Below are 18,831 nucleotides of genomic sequence, written 5' to 3'. Positions count from 1 at the left end.
AACTCTTAAGTGACTGGACCAGATTTAGTCCTAGAAAGCCAGTACTTGGTTCCTAATCCCAGATTCCTCCTGCTATGCCACACTGGCTGTGCTGAGTTGTTACACTCCATTTTAGGAGGAATACCTGGAATTTATTCAGAATAATGAAAGATGAGACTCCTTACATATTGAAGAATTTCTAACCAAAATGCTAATAGGGGAATTACTTATGTTAGATGACTAAATTGTTATTCTGCCTTGTTGAAACTGTACCTTGTACAAAGCAAGGATGAGATTATATTAAATTAGGGCTGCTGTTTTGGCTGGACTTTATTTAAATTTATTCAAGAGCAAGTCAAAGTAAGAAGCACAAAAGCCAGCTTTACGTAAGGAAGTGGCCAGGCTGTCCACATCAGCTGATGGCAATTTGTCCATGTGTAGAGCTTTAGAAGTCTAACCCAGGGGGACAGTCTGCCTGACTCCGATGGGAGAATGAGGACCTGGGCAGATCAAGTCCCTAAGGTCCAATTCTGTTAGTCCTTCCAACCTTGTATTCCTTCTGTCAAGTATCCGTTAACAAATCATTCTAGTTGTAAAAATACAGATGTGTGAATTCTGTTACTGCAATCACTTTGATATCACACTAGAGATGACTTCTTCAAAATAACTAAAATATATAGGTAGAAGTTAACAAAAGGCAGACCAGCTACACATAAGGAAAAACAAAACAACTCTGAAAATGGAATGGGCTGCCTTCAAAGGGACTAAATTCTCTTGTCAAGAAGTATTCAAGCAGAGATGAATAACAACCTGTAGGGAGTATAACAGAAGAGAAAAAACCTTCAGCTGTGGAGATGGGTTTTTAAGGTCTCTTCGAATACTGAACCTAAAAAAGTAATCAATTCAATAAAGTACTTTATTATTCTCCTAATATTGGAAGAAAAAACACAGTAAGTCCTAATATTGTACGAACTTGGTTAGGTCATTTAATACCTGTAGCCAGTTTATAAAATATGTAAAATGAGGTGGAACTAGATGTCTTTAAAGTCACTTCCAACTCTAACTCTCAGTTTTTGAGCTGCTCAAAATAGATGTCCTCCTAAACTCCTATACTAAAGATCATAAACTTTACTCACTCAGGACCTATGTAGACATAAAGGATCTATAGATACATATTTTACATATAAAGCTTAATTATCTGGGTTCTTTTAAAAAGTAATGGTAGTACTTAATACCACTGAACTGTACACTTAAAAATGGTCAAAAGAGTAAATTTTATGTTACATTAATTTTACCTCAAATTTTTTTTAAAGCTAAGGGGAATTAGATACAGAAGGTGAAAGTGAGGGAAAATAGCTAAAGTGGGGACATGGAGGCCAAGAACAAAATGTAGCAGCTGATACAAGATACAAAAATCCACAGAAGAACAAACCATTCAAAACAGAACCAATCAGAGTATGAGAGAAAACCTTACACAAATAAATACATTTTAGTGCAGGGGCCACTAATAGCAAACTACCGCAATGGCCACAGGTGTTTGTAAATCAAGTTCTATTGCAAGACAGCCATGCCTACTCATTTACCTATTGTCTATGGCTTCTTCACTACAACAGCTAATCTGAATAATTTTAACAGACCAGATAGCTTGTGAAGCCCAAAATATGTACTATTTGACCCTTCAGAGAAAAAGTTTGCCAATACTTGTCTTAGAACATAACTATTTTAGCACAGTACAGTAACACCCCCTTACAGTAAACCTAAGTTGAACAAGAAATGTTAAACTCTATATTTTATAATATAAATTTTAATATGGCAGAAAAATAGGCAACATTTTCTAAGGAGACTTACGCCAAAAACAGTTTAGAAATTAAAAAGTTTGATGTTTGAGGATAAAAGAGAATACAACTAGATAATGCTGATAAATAGCTGTATAAATCCATTCATAAACTTTTTCATAACTTTTTTCAATGTGAGGATGCTTACCGTTATACATACTAAAAACAGGCTATTAGGATAGCAGACTAGGACAGTAAGGTAGAGATTTACAAATTTTAAATTTAACAGATGTATTTTCTCTGATGACAGAGAAAATATTTGTACCTTTTTAGGAATCTAGGCTAACAAAACAAACTGAGGTGTAGAAAGATTTATTCACTAATATTTTTGGCACAGTATTATACTTATTAGAGAAAAGTGGGGAAAAATTTGTGGTCCACATAAGTGGAATGGTTAAGTCAGTTATGGTACATCCACATGAGAATTTCTTATTCAGTAATATAAAATGAATACAGATAACTTTTTAGGGATATAGGAGAATATAATGTTAAGTCAGAAGTTATAATACAAAATTTTCTATGCGGTTTGATCTCCAGTTGCTTACAAAAAGTAGTAGAAGGGGGCTTCCCTGGTGGCGCAGTGGTTGAGAGTCCGCCTGCCGATGCAGGGGACACGGGTTCGTGTCCCGGTCCGGGAAGATCCCACATGCCGCGGAGTGGCTGGGCCCGTGAGCCATGGCCGCTGAGCCTGCGCGTCCGGAGCCTGTGCTCCGCAACAGGAGAGGCCACAACAGTGAGAGGCCCGTGTACCGCAAAAAAAAAAAAAAAAAAAAAAAGTAAAGCCTAGAAACAAGAAGCTGAAACTCAAGTAGACTAAACTTCAGGATCTCGTTCATGCTCCTTCAGTGAATTACATCTAAGTATTAATTAAGAGCTTGCAGTTTATTACAGATTATGTCCAGATATTATCAATAGCTAAATAGATACATGTGGTTTAAAATAAACATTAGGCAGCAAAAAATTTTATGATGTATGTTATGGCTGGCCATTCAAACAAAACTCAAACTCACTGATAACTAATCTAGAATAGAATTTTAATTTTGAGGAAATCGCAAATAAGATGACTGACGGGTTCACTGAGAAGCCCCACACCCAAAATTAAATGTATTTTCAATCTTGATTTTAGTTTAAGTGAATTGTAAACATGTTCACTTTTACAAATTAAAAGCAAATGCATTATTAAAGGATCATAACAGAATTTGTCCCCTATTTCAACACAGGTTCTTTCTATTCCAAAATATATTATCTATATTTCCCAAATACTGCTTCAACCTCGTTATCAGTACTATTCTATACAATAGACCTAATTCAATGTTGCTGAAATACTTAAGTACTTAATCTTTGAAATTCAATTTGCACAGCATGTGGGGTAACGATTCTTTCCCCTTTGATTTCCATGGATTGTGACCACCTAGAGGGATGGGATAGGGAGGGTGGAAGGGAGACGCAAGGAAGAGATATGGGAACATATGTATATGTATAACTGATTCACTTTGTTATAAAGCAGAAACTAACACACCATTGTAAAGCAATTATACTCCAACAAAGATGTTAAAAAAAAAAGAATATGAACTACCAAAATAAAATCATATTATCTGAAGCTAGCGGAAATCATTTTTGTTTGCACCTTCTCTTTTAATATATTTGTAACTATATAGATGAGCAAACATACAATTACTGCATCATGGGTATGCAGTTTTTAACAGATACTACCAAACTGCCTTCCAAAACAGGTGAATTTATACTTCCATCAGCAACTTAAGAGTTCCTATTTCCCATACCCTTGGCATCACTTAATTTAACATCTGCCAATCTGACAGGGGGAAAATGATCTTATTTTAATGAAATACTTTCAATATTGTATCCTGTACGAATTACCTATTTTCTAAAGAGCATACACATGCTGATACTTTCTCAGCATGGTCCTTCTTTCTCTTTCCCTTTCTAATTAAAAAATAAAATGCCCAAACAAAAAGTAACTTAAAAATACGTGCCCTCTTCCCCACCTGCCAACGCTTCCCAGAGATCCTTCACTAAGAATATACACTTCTGGGTTTTACAGAAATGAAGTGTGGCATTCTTGAGAGAGAAGAGACAGTGTGATAAAAACGTTCATGTTGGGCAATAATTGGCCTAAAATAAAGGTTAATCAAGAATCTCAAATGCTACATAGCACTTTTTGATATAATGCTCATCCCAGTCCATACTGGTTTTCTGGAAGTAGTATTTTGAAATTAAAACTCTATAATTAATCTTGAAACAACATGCAAAATAGATTGAAATGAGACAAAAGAATGGATATGGGGGTACAGATTTTAAATCTGAAGTCATCAGATATGTGGAGATAAATATGAGAACAAAGCTTGGATGAAAGATGAACTATTATCTACACAAAGATTAGAGGATATGCCATGGAGAAGGTAGACAAGTGGGAAAGAAGCAAAGGCCTCTCAGCCTCAGGGTTTACCCAGTGAGCGAATCCAAAAAGAGCCACAGAACAAGAGAGAACAATTTAAAAAATGAAGAGATGCTATAAAGCACAGGAAGCTCAGCTCAGCAGTCTGTGACGACCTAGATGGGTGAGATGTGGGGGCTGGGCTGGGAGGTGATACAGGCATACGTATAGCTGATTCACTTCATCGTACAGAGAAAACTAACACAACATTGTGAAGCAATTATATTCCAAAAAAATACTACTAATAAAATAAAATCTGTGAGGAAAATAAAATAAAATAAAAAATGAAGAGAGCCATGCAAAGTGGTTTCCTAAATGATGGAATAATAATAACAAAATTAAATAAGAGCACTGCAGGGAAAACTGAGCAATGAACATTATATTTTTCTGTAAGATATTTAGGACAGTAGTAAAATCTTAACCTTAACCAGTGACCTAAACCAGAATTGAAGTTGGTTGAAGGAGATGGCTAGGATGACGGTGGTTCAAAGAGTCTATGGAAAAAGATAAGAAGATAACTCACTTACATCGTACCTCCTTCCAGAATATAATATGGTATGGTTAGTAAAATATAAAGTAAGACCAAGGGAAGGAGGAAAAGCAAATATCCCAGCCACATGAACTAATAAAATTGCTATGGTTAAGTATTAAATTCACTCTGAGCTTATTGGTAAGCAGGGCAAAAAAGTAAACAGTGCGTATCACATTTTCACAGAAGTACAACGATCTCTCAAGAGAAATTTTTTCTGGAAACCAAAAAAAAAAAAAAAAGAAATTTCTCATTTGAGCCTAAAATTCAAAGGCTAATGTCCTTGTAAGGTTTTACAAAAAATGAAGCAATTTTTTAAAATGAGAAATTATAGAGTATTTAACAAATGCCAAATATTGTCCCAATAAGCCTTTTACAAAATGTTAACTCATTTAATTTTCACGTGGCTATTTCTTTTAATAATCATCTATAGAACCTGGCAGAAACCTGAGTGCTGGCATTCCAGGTGGCTTGATGATTCAGGGATGACCTATGCTTTGGAAGCTGAGCATAAGAAAGGATAACAGGATCAGCTGGAACCTTACCTCCCAGAATAAAAGAAATGTTTACCACATAAAGTCAAAATGGATGAAGTCAAGGGAAGAAAGCTACACCTAAAAACAAGATCATTCAGGAAATAAACCTTTAACCAGATTAAAAATTTTTTTCACAATCTTGAGGCCAGTGCTCTTAATTTTATAATGTAATTTGGAGATAGCTGGGGTTCACTCCTGAAATCCTTGATTGAAAGCTCTCAGGTTTTTCATATACCTAGATTGCTCCTAAACCCATCTAGCTATTGCTCCAAACTTTGGTGGCAAAAACAGACTCCTTCGAACTAAGGTAAACAAGGTTTTGTTATTGGCCATTCAAACTCCCAGGGCATCTGAGCAAATATTCGTTTTTTAAAAAAATTTTTTAACGTTTATTTTATATATTTAATATAATTATATTTAATACTTTTATTAATTTTAATATACTGAGGGTTTTTTGGTTTTTGGTTTTTTTTAAACATCTTTCTTGGAGTATAACTGCTTTACAATGGTGTTAGTTTCTGCTTTATAACAAAGTGAATCAGCTATACATATATCCCCATATCTCCTCCCTCTTGCGTCTCCCTCCCACCCTCCCTATCCCACCCCTCTAGGTGGTCACAGAGCACCGATCTGATCTCCCTGTGCTATGCAGCTGCTTCCCACTAGCTAGCTATTTTACATTTGGTAGTGTATATATGTCCATGCTATCTCTCACTTTGTCCCAGCTTACCCTTCTCCCTCCCAGTGTCCTCAGGTCCATTCTCTATGTCTGCATCTTTATTCCTGTCCTGGCCCTAGATTCTTCAGAACCTTTCTTTTTTTAGATTCAATATATATGTGTTAGCTTACGGTATTTGTTTTTCTCTTTCTGACTTACTTCACTCTGCATGACAGACTCTAGGTCCATCCACCTCACTACAAATAACTCAATTTCGTTTCTTTTTATGGCTGAGTAATATTCCATTCTATATATGTGCCACATCTTCTTTATCCATTCATCTGTCTATGGACACTTAGGTTGCTTCCATGTCCTGGCTATTGTAAATAGAGCTGCAATGAACATTGTGATACATGACTCTTTTTGAATTATAGTTTTCTCAGGGTATATGACCAGTAGTGGGATTGAGCAAATATTCTTGAAGGATTCCCTCACTAAACAGGTTTTATTGGGGGGGCTGGGAGGGACAGGATGGGACATTTTTTATGTAGAGTTGTCAATAAGTATTAGACAAAACAGTGTTTCAAAGTTATTGCTAAGAAATGATTTCTTATTTTGACAGCAATGGAGCTAGAAGCTTCTGGGAAACATGTGAATCACAAAAGCAGCTCAATTTTCTATCTGACAGAAGGGGAAAAAAGAGGGATACAAGAGCCACTGAAGAGACAGAATGCAAGGCATCTTTTCAATAGAAGGCTGTTCCCATCATATAACCTTTAGGACAACTTCTAAATGCTAGTAACCTCATTTTTCAATTCTGGGCACCTGTACTTAAACTTGTTACATGCCTGGTAATTCAGATGATGATAAAAGTAAGGTAAGTGAGTACCAAATGAAATTAAGCATACACATTCGAAGAACCTAGGGGCAAGACGGGAATAAAGACACAGACCTACTAGAGAATGGACTTGAGGATATGGGGAGGGGGAAGGGTAAACTGTGATAAAGTGAGAGAGTGGCACAGACATATATACACTACCAAACGTAAAATAGATAGCTAGTGGGAAGCAGCCGCATAGCACAGGGAGATCAGCTTAGCACACAGGGAGATCAGATCGGTGCTTTGTGACCACCTAGAGGGGTGGGATAGGGAGGGTGGGAGGGAGGGAGACGCACAAGGGAAGAGATATGGGAACATATGTATATGTATAACTGATTCACTTTGTTATAAAGCAGAAACTAACACACCATTGTAAAGCAATTATACTCCAATGAAGATGTATAAAAAAAAAGCATACACATTCTAGTCTCTCAAGAACATTAAAGAGGTAGAAATTTGACAAAAATCTAGCTTTTTAGAATGTGAACACATTTGAGTCATCCAACTGAAGATGTTAAATGACCTGCCACAGTCATAGGCTACTTTGTGGCATAAAACCATTATCACAGGATATCACAAATTTTGCTCATCACCAAGTGATTTTTTTTTTAAATAACATTTTTCAGTCTGGGAAAACAACTTTAGCTTGGAACGTTTTAGGAAGGTGCCAATTTCAATTACAGGAAACATTAAGCCAGGTCTGAGACTGAAAGTATAAGAATCACACTTTCAGTTTGACTTATGATACTATGGGGCTGGAAAAAGCAATGTAAGTAGAAGGGAAGCAAAACAGGTCACATAACGTCAGTGCAAAGTCAGAAAAATAGCAGGATATAAAGAAAGCAGGCAGGTAAATTTTTACCTACAGTGAGAAAAAGTTTGCGTCCATTTATATTAACTCAAGACAAATATCCTCTCATACTGCGTAGGAAAAACCAATTTTGTTTTAAAACTCAACTGCTGTGCGGAATAGATGAGTTAACACCCTATCACAATTTATTTAATCCACAAACGCTACTTAACTCGGGTTTTTTCTGAGTTAGTGTTTTACCCGTCACATTTCATCTTGGCTATTTTGAGTTGTATTTTCAAAAATTCGCCCATCTTGTGGAAGATGTCAGACAGGCCAAAGCTGGTCCTCAGTGCCAACAGGTGGTCTGTACTGCGTGCCCTGTCTTCTCGGCCACATGACCCTTTTCCTCCTAATCTCCTTTCGGAAACGTTATTTCCGGTGCCCCAGATGGCTCTACACACGCCTGAAGAAGCCACTCCAGAAATATTCAGAATACTCTGCTACGTTAGGCTTCCAAAGAGACGGTGGCAGAGATCGAAGGAGGGCAGGCAGAGAGGAAACTCGAGCCTAGAAAAGCAGCGAGTCAGGAAGGCACACGCTTTGCCCATCGCCCGACTCCTAAATGTCACTCGGTGATGTTCGTGGGGCACCACCTACCAAGAGCTGGGCGGGCGGCCAGGCACTGCAGCCCGGAGCCGGGGCGCTGAGCACGCGGCGTGGGCCGGGCTGCCACAGCTCCAGCGTGGTGGGGGGTAGGGGGGTGGCAGGCTGGCCCCTCCGGCCCCTTGGCTGCTCCACCCGGCGGCGGGGAAGGGAAGTGAGGGCCGAGCGAGGGGCTCAGGCGGGGAAGGCGCGGGCGGGGCCGGGCCTAATCACATGGCGCAGACTGCGCAGGCCGCCCGGCATCTCTTTCTTTCTCCTTCTCGAACCTCCGCTCCCATCCCTCCCCACCGCAGGCCCCTCCAGGGCCCGGGACCCACGCGGGACAAGGCCTCCTGCGCCTCGCGGAGACACTCACTTTTCGCCTGAAACCACCAGCTCCTTGCCCTCGCTGTTGCCGATCCCGTCTGTCTCCCCCGAGCCGTCCTTGGGGCCGGACGCCGGCGGGGCCGCGGGCGGCGACGCCCCGGGCTGCGGCTGCTGCGGAGGCGGCGGCGGCTGCTGCTGCGGCTGCTGCTGCTGCGGCGGCGTGCCCCCCTTGCCCAGCTCCTGCAGGATCTCTGAGGGGGAGCTGGACAGGCCCCTCACGAGGGGTCCCGCCGGCCGGCCGCCCCCGCCCCACCACGGGTAGAGCCGCGCGGCGGCCGCCTGGCCAGCTCGTCCCCCGCCCCGGGGGCGCCGGCACAGGGTGGCGAGGGGCTGCGCCCGCCTCAGAACCGCGCAGGCGTCGGCGGGCGGGCGAAGGAGCAGGTCCCGCAGCATCGCCGAGCCTCGCAGCCGCATCATGCCGCCGGGTCCGTCAGTGCCCGCTCAACAGGGGAGGATGCTCCGGACGTGGGCGGCCGCTCTCCTCCGGGAACTTGGTCTCCGGCGGGACGGCCAGAGGGCAAAAGAGGGCAGGGACAGTGAGGTGGGTGTGGTCCCGGCTGCGGCTCTCACAGGCGCCGCCGCCGCCGCCGCTACTGCTGCTGCTGCTGCTGCTGCTTCTGAGGCTGCCCGCGGCTACTTCTCACACCGCGGAGGACTCCGCACTGAGGCTGAGGCGCAGGGGCGGACCCGAGACATTCGGCGCTCACCCTCCTAGGGGCGGGAGGACGCCGGCGGCCTGCTCCCTTCGCCTGCTCCGATTAGCTCAGATCACCGACCTCGCTTCTGATTGGTGACTGGAGCAGTCAAATTTCTCTCGGCGCCCGGTGCGCGGAGAGTGGTTCGGAAGACTGGCGGGGGACTGGGGGGAGGAGTCAAACTGACGTGTCAGGCGGGGGAGCCAGGCAGGGCTCCGGAGTAGCCACTTTTCTCTCGCTTCGTCAGCACCGAGAGTGCCCTCGTTGGGAACTGGGGCCCTAGTGGTCTCGTCATTTACGAAGCGGATGGGCTCCTGGACTCTGGGGCCTCGAACTGTCTCGGAGACTGATTGGCAAGAGCCCCTGCCGCCCAGGGGCCGACGGTCAGGGGGCTTGGCCGGGGCTGGAGTTTGGCCGTCGGAGCTCGGCTGGTCAAAGCTTGCCGCTGGTCCCCGGCTATCCGGTAAGGGCGTGTGGCGACGCCTCTGAGGGCCGCGGACCCGCGGCGGCAGCCCCAGACGAGATTGTCCCTCTCCCAAATGTTACGTTTACTTGAAACTTTCCATGGTTGGCGACTGCCCAGATGTGAAGTGTTTTGGAAAAAATGAGCAAAATCCTTTCAGCTATGCGACTTAGCCATTTGGAGGATTGGAATTCGGGGGACCGCAAAGAGAGAGGGGGAAATTCCAGAACACGACAGTTTTCCTTTTTAAAAATTGCTTTTTAAAATGCAAAATTGTAGACACTGTCCTACTTTAAAGCTGCTTCATTGTTGTAAAATAGAAGCATACGGATACTAGTTCTCTAAATCGTTTTCAGCCTAGTATCACTTTATCCATTTATCCTTTTGGACCTGTAGGAAAAGAGTTCCAAGGAGGTGATAAACTCTGAATTTTTCTTTGAGCCTACATGTACAGTCCACTCCACGCCAAAAAAACAAACAAAAAAAACGAAAACCACAGACTTTAGATGATATCCTGAAGCAATTAGGTTTTAATGCATGGATTCACAAAGGTTACTGGGATAACTTTTATGAAACGGGAAGGGTGTGTGTCAGGTGCATCGTTAACTGATCATCGGATTTAGTAATCATCATCTTAAAATATTGCACTAGATTAGTAATTAGGAAATCTGGTTGTACCTACAGGTTATGTGACCTTTGGCATGTCACAGGCTTGCCATGTTTAAGTTTTTTCTATCTACTCTTTAACCAGAAGAACATGGAAAAAGCTGTATGTGTAGAGCACTTAACCACATTTTTTTAAGTTAAGACAATTGCAAATTATTTAGAGGGCTTTTATTACTACTTAATGTTACCTGTCACTAAAATTTGATAAAAGTCAAAGTAACTATATATTCAGGAAAAGGAACATTAAGTTTTGGAGGAAAGGTGACATACTACGTTTGCCTAGCATTTCCAGTCTGACTTACCAAAGACGTAAACCTGAATATTGTTCCATCTCTTCGATATAACTAGTTAAAGGACTGCCTCCTTTCTCTCAGCCACATCCAAGCTATTGACAAATCCAATTATTATTTTCCTCCTGCTTTTTCTCTTAGTTTCTCTAATTTTCCTATGAAAATTCTTTCTAGTGTTTAAGGGTTTAAATACTTTATAGTATACTTAACAAATGTAGAAAATAAACCTAGTAAAAGATAATTTTTTAGAGTTTCTACTTTCAAGGATGAGCTGGTGAGAGTGGACTGATGTTACTCCTGACATTTAGAAGGACTTCGAGTCTGCTGAAATTTAACCCCTTGTTTGAGAAGACCAATAAAAAGTTAGCAAATTCAAACTACTATAAATTGAATTAAAATGTGACTCATTAATACTTTAATTTGATTATTCTCTTCATCTTATATAATTTTTTAAATCTTTAGTGATTTTTTAAATCAAATACAACTTTGGAACTATGAGTTGGAGTTAATTACTATTTCCATTAGGTTAATTATTCACCTGTTGAGTCATATAATCATATAAAATAAAGTCTATCACTGTACAAGCATTTTATACACATACAATAGTCTACCAAAATTCCTACAAATAGAAAATGGCTCTTCAGATTAACATGTGGCTGGGTTGTCAGAGCTGCTCTTAGACTTCCTCTTTGCTACTAGATACGTGCAGCTATCCTACAATAGGCTGTGGTCTCATAGCCATTGAGAAGGTAGTCAATCATAGAAAGGAAAAATTGGAATTTTTGCACTTTGTATTTATTCTAACTAGAAGAACAGTTCCTGAGCTTCTGTGTTCTTCTGAAGATTAGAAAAGGCTGATGTTTCAAGATGGTAATGTAACCTATATATAAGTTCCAGATCTTGCCCTTCATAAAAACTAAAAGGGTATTATCACAAAAACTAAATAGAAAATAATTCTCCTTTGACTAACAGCTTAAAAGAGTTGCCTAAGTTTTTTAGGTTTGTTGGTTTGTTTGAAATTCTTCTGTTTAGAGAATACTACTACTTCCCTTTCTTTTCTTGGTTTCCTGCTTCAACTGGCCAACTTCCTAGCCTCGCTGATAAACCCTGCCAAACATAACTTATTTTTCCAAAGCTGAATTTAGATCTTTATTAAAGTATTATAAATCCCTCATCTATAAAATGGGAATAATATTGGTATCATATCTCATAGGGTTGTTGTATTAAATGAATCAATACATGTAAAGCACTTGGAACAATGCTAGTTGCATTCTATAAGTGTTAGCTATAATTATTATTTTTCCATGAGTGAATAAATTTTGTTGTGCAATGTGATTAGTTGCCACATCTATTATTGAAAAGGAAAACTGGGAATTGTTTTAAACCATCTAATCATAAAATAGCATTTAAGAAGAAGCTAGCTCCCTAAAATGAGATCATTTTCTTCATTTTTAGAAAACAAACCAATAATTTCCAAAGTATCTTAAAACAGAGAGAGACTGCTGCAAAGACAGTCAGATTAAGCAAAGCTGGGCTCAATGCCCAACGTACAAGCTACTTACAAATAACTAAAAAAAAAAAGTAGTAAACAAAGAATTGCTAGACAAAAAAAAAAGCTGGCCTGGATATACATGTCACATACAATTAAAGCTAAAAATCTATCCTTTGCCATCTATGTAAAGTAAAATGAACTTCTGTTCCTTGCAACATCACACAAAAATGGCAAGAGAGATTTTAATCACATCTGAAGAGACTATTTGCATGGTCTCATTTAAAATACTAACCATATGAAATTGTTTTTGAGGGTCCCCTGATGGCTGGGATGGAAGTGCAGTGGTGATCAGTCATTTTTCTTCATTCAGAGTGATACGGTAAAGATTTCAGTTAGTTCAGTTTATAAATTAATATTGTTTAGACTTAGATCACAATTACATGCATGGGGCCTCCAGATATTTATTGATTTTTCAAAGTGGTTTTAATTTTTTTGTAGATTCATAGAAAATATTAAATTGGACTAAATCCCATCCTAGATATCAGAAGGTCTTACTTGTATATTAGCAAAACCTAAACAAGTTTTGATTTTACAAGTATCCTAAAAGTCAGTCAAAAGGATACCTATTTGACTATGAAAACAACCTCTGTGGGAGATTGTATTACTGTTCCCAAATATTTTTGTCCCTCTCAATGGGAGGTCTTTAATTCCTCACCTTGTTAAATGGCAGGCTTGGCCTTATGCCTTTGTTCAACGAAATGTGAATGGAAGTAATGTAGGCCACTGCTGAGCAGATAATGTGAGTCATCACTTGGTTCTATCATCTCTCTTTTCCTTTTGGTACATGAACAGCAGTTTCCAAAGACGGGATGATTCCTTTACCTGGGTCCCAGATTGATGGAACAAAGCTGAAGATGACTGTGATTGACAAACAGCATGAAGAGAAATAAACCTTACTGTAAGTAATCTCAACTTGGGCATTATTACCATAGAATGACTTAGGTTGACTGATATATCATCCAACTTGTGAAAATTTGGCAGCCATGAGACAAATATTGATAACAAAGAGTATTTGAGAACTCTGAAAGATAGGCAGTCATCTAGAGCAGTGGTCCCCAACCTTTTTGGCACTAGGGACTGGTTTCTTGGAAGACAGTTTTTCCATGTGTGCGGGGGGTCGGGGGGAAGGTTCAGGTGGTAATGTGAACGATGGAGAGTGATGGGGGGCGGCAGATGAAGTTTCGCTCGCTCACCTGCCGCTCACCTCCTGTGCGGCCTGATTCCTAACAGGCTGTGGTCCAGTACCTGTCTGCAGCCTGCAGGTTTGGGACCCCTGCTCTAGAGCAGTTGAAACTGAGAACCACTGAGAGGACAGTCAGAATAGGCATATTCAGAATAGGCATTCTCTTTCAGGGATGATTAAAACCAAAGTTCAGCTAGGAGATGTTTGATGTATATATATATTTGGACACTTTGGGGAAAATTAACAGTGGTTTGAAGTATGAGCTCCATATCAATTATGCTATGTTGGTTTTATGCTCTGAAATCTAATGTTGGTTCCACATCTGAAATTTGTCACATTTTCTAAGCCCTGGAAAAGAAAAATGAACCTGGACTTTTGTCACTTTATGCTCATCAAATGGTAAGATCATATTACCAGTTTGGAAAACAGTTACTGAACTCTGCTGAAATCACTGTTTATGAAGCTAAATCCAAAATTCAGACATTTGGGAAAAAAGCATCAGAGTCCACAGCAATATATTTTGATGTTCTGGGATGAAGAGAAATCAGTATTCATTCTCTGTAAAGAGCAGGTTCCTTCAAATAATCTTTACTTTTCAAGCATCTGACATTTACAGTTAGCATGTGAGTCCCTCTGTCTAATTATAAGTCGCAAGAGGCAACTCTACAAAAGAAAGTTTGACCTATGATAGCTCTGCTCCTCATAGTGACAACACCATGTGGTATGTTCTGACGCAGAGCTTTATTCATATGCACCCCAGATAGTACAACAAACGAACGGTGTGACGTATAAAAAAATCTCTGTAGAAACAATCTAAACGTTTATCAGTAGGAGAATGGATTAAAATAATGTGATATTTCTACATAATGAGATAAAATATATTATTTAAAATGAATGACCCCCAGTATCATGTATTAAAGTGGATAAGTTTCAAAAACAAATTACAGATGGATATGTATTTTATGATACCATGATTATAAAATTGTAAAACGTACAAAACAATATATTATTTATAGATGTATACATATATGGTTTCAAAAGTTTCAAATGTGCATAAGAATGATAAACATCTAATTCAGTGCAGTGGTTATTATCTCTGGGTATGTAAAATGGGGAATGGGATTGAAGAAATGTACAAAGAGCTTCAACTGTAATGAATGAACTGTCTGTAATGACTGAATTTTTAATTTAATTTAATTTATTTTTGGCTGCATTGGGTCTTTGTTGCTGTGCTCAGGCTTTCTCTAGTTGCAGCGAGTGGGGGCTACTCTTTGTTGTGGTACGCAGGCTTCTCTCATTGTGGTGGCTTCTCTTGCTGTGGAGCACAGGCTCTAGGCTCGCCGACTTCAGTAGCTGTGGCACGTGGGCTCAGTAGTTGTGGCTTGCAGGCTCTAGGGTGCAGGCTCAGTAGTTGTGGCACACAGGCTTAGCTGATCCTCAGCATATGGGATATTCCCAGACCAGGGCTCAAACCCGTGTCCCCTGCATTGGCAGGCAGTTCTTTTTTTTATTTTTTTTACTTTTGCGGTATGCGGGCGTCTCACTTTTGTGGCCTCTCCCGTTGCGGAGCACAGACTCTAGATGCACAGGCTCAGTGGCCATGGCTCACGGGCCCAGCTGCTCTGCGGCATGTGGGATCCTCCCGGACCGGGGCACGAACCCGTGTCCCCTGCATCAGCAGGCGGACTCTCAACCACTGCGCCACCAGGGAAGCCCGGCAGGCAGGTTTTTAACCACTGTGCCACCAGGAAAGTCCCTATAATGACTGAATTTTTAAATAATAATTTTTAAAATCTGAAGTGAATATGGTACCGCGATAATTGATACACAGGTGTTTGTTATATTCTCTTTTTCTCTGTGGTTGAAATATTTCCTAATTAAAGAAATGCAGCTTTGTTATAATGTTGAAAGCCATTACTTTTCTCTAAAAATTATAAGTGTAGAAAATATTACAAATCCAATATTCAATTTTTAATGTTTCCTTTTAAACCTTTTTTAATTTTGCGTAACCAATGCTGGATGATACAAGTAGTAGGCATATATTTACCTTGTAAATATAGTTCAGGTGTGCAACCAACAAACCCTATCCTTGAACTAAAGGCTTTACAAAAGGTACAAATGACTAATATTTAACTGAAAAACCTATATAAAAAATTATCTGGTTCTTGACTATATCAAACATAAATATGAAAGCAATTCTTTAATTAATACAATATGAATAAAAGTACATCCTTTTTTCCTTTGAATTTAAAGAAGTTATTTATCTTTGTAACATTCCTGTTGGGGACAGGTGTTAATTGTTAAATTTTATGGCTATAGAAATTATAAGTTAATAAGATAACACAGCTAATTAATAATAGAGTTGGCAAAGACATGCCCTCCAGCAAGATGTGGCCCTTGCCCTCATTTCTTTTGAACCATTGAAGAAGTGCCTACAAAAGATATGCTCATTGGTGCAAAAACACCACATGGCTCTTAAAAATCTTTAAGAGTAATTTCCCCAGTGAGAGGCTCCGTAAGTAACTTGAGTAAAGCAGACCAGGTTAATATGTTAGGGAATGATGAAGCCCAGTAAGGTGGAATCGGAATGCTCTGTCTAAAGGGGCAGTAGTTAATCCACTCTAGCCAATTTTAGCTAAGTGGAATGCAGGCACATTTAGGTAAACCTTCGGATTCTTTAAGATAATAGAGAAATATTATTTTAAGAAATAAACAAAATTATCTGACTTTTAAATGCAGCTCATTCAATTTTCTTTTAACACTGTGCTAGTCAAACAAAACATCTACAAGAATAATTTGGCGCATGGGCCATCATGTTTCCAACTCTGCCCAGAACAATCAGATGTGATAGCAATATAACATTTTTGAGGTTTATCCCTGGAGCAGATTCTACTCCAGACCATTAGTCCTAGCCAGCCATGGAAATTCCATTTCCCTTGAAATTGCTGCAGCTATCTTAGTACCAGGAGAGAGCCAGCCTTAAGGCAAACCCAACATACCAAGGCCAACAGAGTGGAGAGATAGAAAGAATCTGGAATCTCCATGACATTCATGGGCTACTGACTCAACCAACTCTGATGGCTTCCCTCCTTAGTTACATGTGATACATTTCTTTAGTATTTAAACCATCTTGGATCTGGGTTTCCATTAAGACAACCTGACTGATTCAAAATCACATTATAGAAGACTCTTTCTCTGTGTTTATCTTTCTCTTTGCCCTGAGTGCAATTTATCAAACCTTTTTCTCTCTCATTTTTTAACCCCACTAAATTACATTATCTATGTTTTAACCTATTTACATATTATATGACTCCCCCAATTGTTTGGGGGCCATATATGATACCCTTGCATGATTTAAAATAAAGGGATGGAGTTAGAGACAGAGTAAGCATTAAGGAGCCTGCCCCAACCTTCAGTTTGGATCCTGAATCACTTCTATAACTCTAGATTTGCTTCCCTTCTATCCCAACAAAAAATACTGAGACATATTAAGACAACCAACTTTACCTTTTTGCTAAACTAGACTTCTCTACCTGTTTCTGACTGGTTAGTGTTTGAACCTTAACTTGCTGTTATTTATTCTTGCCAAAATGATCAATTTTCCTTGGCTTAACCAACTTTCCTCCTTGGAGTCTTTCCTTATACCATTCTTATCACCTTATATGTCCTAAGCCCCTTTCTCTATCCATCAAAATTCCACTGACCCTTCAAGGTCCCCATCTTATATCTTCATGGTGCTCTCCAATTTCTTACATAATAGCCTTTTGCCTCATAACAAGCCATTTGAGATGGGCAGGTACATACAGTCTTATTTTGCAGGTGAGAAAATTGACACAAACATTAAATAATCTGTTCAACATTTTAGTGAGTTGCCTTAAAAGTACCACATATTTCTTGACTCTACCCTTACTATTACCCCTTACCATTCGCATCTGGATATACCTTCTGTTTCCTAAGAACTCAGCTCAAATATTGTCTCCTCTTCAAAGCCTTCCTTGACCTCTCTGGGAAGAGTTCAAGGGTTCTTTCACTCTATATCAGGGCTTATTTGGTAATATCTTCATTTATTCTATTACTCTAATTATTCATGTTCACCTCTGTCCCAACTGGACAGGATAATTTAAACTTTTTAGCTTTTAACATATCCACTATCATTTTGGATATCATTTTCAATAACATAATTGAGGCTGTTTAATATAACATAGGAGCTTATTAACTAGAAAATAAAAGAAATATATTAGAACAAATAAAACTTTCACAGTTTTATTTGAATCTTGAGTAAATTCCTTCCCTATTATATTATACAAAAAGGAGGATGCTTATTAAAAATTCAAACTGCAAAAGGACTTTATAAGCACCCTGTTTTTTAGTGACTGTCTACCTGTGCCAACCACCGTACGGGAGCTTAGATTACACAGATGAATAAGGCATAGTCTTTTGGTCTAAGGAGATAGATGCAACACAGATACATAAAGTCCTAATTAAAATACAGTATTCTGGATGCCATAAATATTATGTATATATGTATATTCAATGGATAAAGATGATATAAAATAAGTTCTTTCAGGGAGATTATGGAATATTCTAGAAAGTAGGTGATATTTGCCAGATAGAAACTCAGGTGTAAGAGGTTAACAAGGACATTCTGTCAAGAACAAAAAAGAGTGAAGTTAAATGGTAGGTTCAGGTAATTACCAGAGCAATCTGGTGTGGTATTATTAACACTCTCCACTAAATATTTCCAGTCTCCTCCTGTGTAGGACTGTATGTCCCTGCTCCCTAGAAGTTGGATGTATCCATGCAGCTTGCTTTGGCCAGGGAAATGTGATTATAAGCTTAAAAAGCCAATGCATAAAAAAAAAAAAAAGCCAATGCATAATTTTTTATTATCTCTTTCCCTATGCCATTCTAACTATTAATGCTTAAAGCTGGTGGCTGCTGTCTACCTAGGTCTCTGAGTTCAGAGAAAGAAACTGTTACTTTAAGCTTCTCTGCTTTGGGGGCTGCCCTTTTCTGATTGATCCATCTAATATGAGAGGAAGGTAGGAGAAAGAGCTTTGGATCATAGAGAAGCCAGTCCTACTGGTAGCACATAGAAAGGTCAGCATATAAAATGACCATTTACCTAAAAGTGTTTGCACAAAATATTTGAATCAGTGAATTCATGTAAACATATTTTATGCTTTTTCAGTTAAATTCCACTTCTGACTAGCTGTTCTTATTTCTGTAGCTAACTCTGAAGCTGACAAATGTAATTTGAATCAAGAAATAGGTGTCTTCATAATCTA

The 18,831-nt window shown here is 39.5% G+C and overlaps 1 protein-coding gene across 3 annotated transcripts in view; it reads right to left on the bottom strand.

Moving 5' to 3' along the window:
- Nucleotides 1-9,368, bottom strand: part of GLS (glutaminase) — an 82,962-nt gene extending 73,594 nt beyond the window's left edge. Inside the window, exon 1 of one of the 3 annotated variants that reach the window (XM_004276943.4) lies at nucleotides 8,684-9,368. In XM_004276943.4, coding sequence (XP_004276991.1) covers nucleotides 8,684-9,111 — 428 coding nt within the window. In that variant the 5' untranslated portion in view covers nucleotides 9,112-9,368. The remainder of the gene's footprint in view (nucleotides 1-8,683) is intronic. The other 2 variants (XM_033400299.2, XM_004276942.4) reach the window with 2 other exon arrangements.
- Nucleotides 9,369-18,831: the final 9,463 nt, after the last annotated feature.

The sequence above is a fragment of the Orcinus orca genome, chromosome 7 (genome assembly GCF_937001465.1).
Source record: "Orcinus orca chromosome 7, mOrcOrc1.1, whole genome shotgun sequence".
Lineage (NCBI taxonomy): Eukaryota > Metazoa > Chordata > Mammalia > Artiodactyla > Delphinidae > Orcinus > Orcinus orca.
Note: the sequence above shows the minus strand (reverse complement) of the source record. Positions and strands in the feature narration are given on the sequence as shown.